This window comes from Aquila chrysaetos (assembly GCF_900496995.4).
Source record: "Aquila chrysaetos chrysaetos chromosome W unlocalized genomic scaffold, bAquChr1.4 W_unloc_2, whole genome shotgun sequence".
Classification (NCBI taxonomy): Eukaryota; Metazoa; Chordata; class Aves; order Accipitriformes; family Accipitridae; genus Aquila; species Aquila chrysaetos.
This window is the reverse complement of record NW_024470322.1, coordinates 3,752,815-3,756,651: the sequence shown is the minus strand read 5'-3', so window position 1 is coordinate 3,756,651 and position 3,837 is coordinate 3,752,815. Positions and strand designations below refer to the sequence as shown.

Sequence of the window (3,837 nt, the reverse complement as noted above, 5' to 3'; positions counted from 1 at the left end):
TACAAGGTAACAAGTATAATGGGTATAAATTTGCTGGCTTGTAGTAATAAAAAAACCTTCTTTGCTTGTACTATAAGAATGCGTACTTGTCGTTTGTCCGTCTCGACCGCGACAATTGGTGACCCCGACGTGATGCTGTAAATAATGCTTGTGACTGCGAGGAGGGCAGTGGAGACGGAGCCCAGCATAGCTTGAGAGCGGCGGGAAGAGCTGCTAGTCCGGACCGATACTTGACACCTGCAGATAAACAGGTGAGCTGCCGGGAACATGGGCGGGACCCTCAGTAAAGAGGACGCCGGAATTGTAAATATGTGGAAAGTAATATTGCAAAAGAGAGGACTTAAAGTAGAAGAGTTGATGTTGTGGAAAATGCTCTTATGGGGCAAGCAACACGGATATAAAGCAGATACAGTGACTGCATTTAGTGTGCCTGTGTGGCAAGGACTCGGGGACAAGCTGTTTGACAGTGCGTCCCGAGGGTCTAAGGAGGCAGCCAGCCTCCTGATGACGTGGTACCTGCTCCTTGAAACCGTCAAAGACATTAGAGAACAAAGGGATAGGATGAAGGAGCCAGACGTCCCCATCGCGGGGGGAGGACAGTCCTCTCCCACAGAGGACGTGGGGTCTGTTGCCCAGTCCTCTGGCAAGCGCGCAGGGCAGCCAAAGCCACGGGGCCGACAAAAGAACCCTGTCGTTGATGACTCTGACGATGAGCAGCCCTCAGGACATCCTCGGACTATTAAAGATAGAACATATGAGCGGCCCCGGGACTTGCTTCCTGGTAGTGACGTATGCCCCGCTGAAACGGCAGAGGCGCCGGTTAACCCGTCCGCCCCCCCCGTGCCGCCTGATTCAGAGGGTCGAGAAGGGATGAATAGCCCCCCCCGGGCGCGGGGAGGGGAACAGGGGACCTCATGCCTGTACCCCCCTCTGCCAGCCGAAACATCAGAGGGTTGGGGTGATCCCATGGGCAATGATATGGGGGATCCTGAATCTGGGGGGTCTGCGGGAACACCGAAGGAGGGACAGTCACAGGGAGGCTCGCGTTGCCGAGGACAGCCCTGGGTCCTCCCGCCGGCTCGAATTACTGTCAGTCCCCACAACCCCCTGAAATTCTGGCAGCAGGTGAAAGCTCGAGCTCTGCAAGAAGGAAACTGGGACCTGTCCGAGCAAATTAACGTTCCTGTAACAGCAGGCAGCTCCGGTGAAACGAATTTAAGGGGGACTGGGGCGATGGCTTTCCCCGTGGTACGGGGTGATCCAGGACAAGGAATTATGGATGAACATAGACCATATTCGTGGAAAGTTATACAGGACTTACAAAAGGCAACTGCGCAATATGGTCCCAACTCCCCCGTAGTTATGCAATTAATACGCTTATTAACTATGGAAGAAATGACACCTTATGATATTGCTCAAATTGCTCAAATTATTTTCCAACCTGTGCAATGCGCCATTTTTCGTAGTATCTGGACTCAGAGAGCCGAGGCGCAAGCAGTACACAATTTGCAGCTTTCACAAACCGATCCACGTTATGGTAACGGAGCTGATGTTCTGACTGGGACTGGTCAATTTAATAATCCTCAACATCAAGCTCAATGGCATCCACTTGTATTGGAGCAAGTAAAGACTATTGGTGTAGAAGCTTTGCTCCGAACGGCGGAGCTGGCGGAGCCTGAGGCAAGATATACCATGATTAAACAGGGGGCTAAAGAGCCGTTTCTGTCGTTTGTAGAGAAATTGATGGGGGCTATAGAGCGGCAGGTATTTGATGCACATATACGAGAAATGCTGGTAAAACAGTTAGCCCGTGACAATGCTAACGCAGATTGTCAAAAGGTGATTGAGACGCTCCCTGGGGATCCAACCCTAGAAGCTATGATTATGGCTTGCGGGAAGGTGGGCTCTGTTGAACACAAAATGTCTGCATTAGCTACAGCTATGTCTGCAATGCGTATGTCTAATCAGAAATGTTACTGCTGCGGGCAGGCTGGACATGTCAAGGCTAACTGTCCTGCTAAAAATAGAAAAGGAGGAGCCGGGCAGGTGGCCGTGGGAGCAGCTACATGTCTTAAGTGCGGAAAGCTGGGACACTTTGCAAAGCAATGTAAATCTAAATTTCATGCTAACGGTCAACCCCTCCAGTCGGGAAACGGCAGAAAGAGCGCGAAGGGGTGCGTGCAGACACAAATGCCCTACCACTCCAGCAACCCCTTTCTGGTACAACAGCCAGCGCAGACACCACAAGCCTTTGTGACAAGTTACGGGGACAAACCCAGGGAGCAGCCGGGATGGATGTATGCACCGCCCACACAGTAACTTTATCTACCCAAGGAGTGCATAAAGTGCCCCTGGAAGCCTGGGGACCGATGGGTAAAGGATTAAGTGCCTTACTAATAGGACGATCAAGTAGTACTTTGCAAGGGTTAATGGTGCATGTGGGAGTTATTGATGCTGATTACCACGGGCAAATATGTGCAATGGTATCTACTGCAACCCCTCCAGTCACTATAAAAGGAGGCACACGAATTGCTCAACTCGTACCATTTATGAGCTGTGTGCCTGCGACAGAACAGGCAACTCGTGGTACTCAAGGTTTTGGGTCCACTGGAAAGCCGCAGGTATTTTGGTCGCAACGCATTACGGAAAGCAGGCCAGAAATGACCTGTACCCTCACTATGGCAAATGCATCCCCATCACAGATAAAATTGATAGGTTTGCTGGACTCTGGGGCTGATATGACCATCATAGCGCAGCGTAACTGGCCCTCCTCGTGGCCATTGGTTGTAAATGTGGAAGGAGTGTTGGGTGTAGGTGGAGTTTCAAATAGTTTTATTGCAGCAAAACCTGTGCTAATAAGCAACCCAGAGGGACAGAAAGCCACTGTGAGGCCATATGTCACCACTTTGCCACTTAATTTATGGGGTTGAGATGTGTTGGATCAATGGGGGGTGCGTCTTACCACGGATTTTTCATAGGGGCCACTGTGCTGCAGGGCGTGGAGCGCCCGACACTGGCACTGACCTGGTTAACAGATAAACCAGTGCGGGTGGATCAGTGGCCCCTCAATCAAGAAAAACTCCTCGCCTTGAAATCTTTAGTTGCAGAACAATTGGCCGCAGGACATATTGAGGCCTCTCATAGCCCATGGAACACACCAGTGTTTGTGAGCAAAAAGAAATCTGGAAAATGGAGGCTATTGCATGATTTACGAAAGATTAATGAGGTAATAGCAACCATGGGGGCATTGCAGCCAGGGTTACCTTCTCCAACTATGATTCCAATGCAATGGGAAATTATTGTAATGGACTTAAAAGATTGTTTTTTCACCATCTCTTTAGCCGCACCTGATATGGAGAAGTTTGCTTTCACTGTACCTTCAGTGAACAACAGTGAGCCGGCGAAAAGGTATCATTGGAAAGTTTTGCCTCAGGGAATGAAAAATTCTCCCACCATTTGTCAGTGGTTTGTGGCAAAGGCCTTAAGTCCAGTTCGTGCTGCATTCCCAACATGCTATTGTTATCATTATATGGATGACATTTTGTTAGCCGCTCCATCTCAACAGATGTTAAGCGAAATGGAAGTCACAGCACGTGATTCACTACAGCGATTAGGCCTAGTTATTGCACCTGAAAAGGTACAGCGTCAACAGCCGTGGCTGTATTTGGGTATGAAAATATTAAATCAGACGGTCGCACCACAACCCATTCAGTTACAATTGGAGATAAAAACTTTAAATGATGTACAAAAATTGGCCGGAGTGATCAATTGGGTTCGACCCTATTTAGGGTTGCCATCATCGAAATTACAGCCACTTTTGGATTTATTGAAGGGTGA

General features: G+C 49.3%; 1 protein-coding gene across 1 annotated transcript; it reads left to right on the top strand.

Annotated features, from left to right (window-relative positions):
* The first annotated feature begins 267 nt into the window (after positions 1-267).
* LOC121232933 (endogenous retrovirus group K member 8 Gag polyprotein-like) lies at positions 268-2,319 on the top strand. The gene has a single exon (XM_041121430.1). The coding sequence runs from the start codon at positions 268-270 to the stop codon at positions 2,317-2,319; it is 2,052 nt and encodes a 683-aa protein (XP_040977364.1).
* The last annotated feature ends 1,518 nt before the right edge of the window (positions 2,320-3,837 follow it).

Coding starts and splice junctions, on each gene's coding strand:
- LOC121232933 (XM_041121430.1), top strand. CDS start 268: ATGGGCGGGACCCTCAGTAAAGAGGACGCCGGAATTGTAAATATGTGG.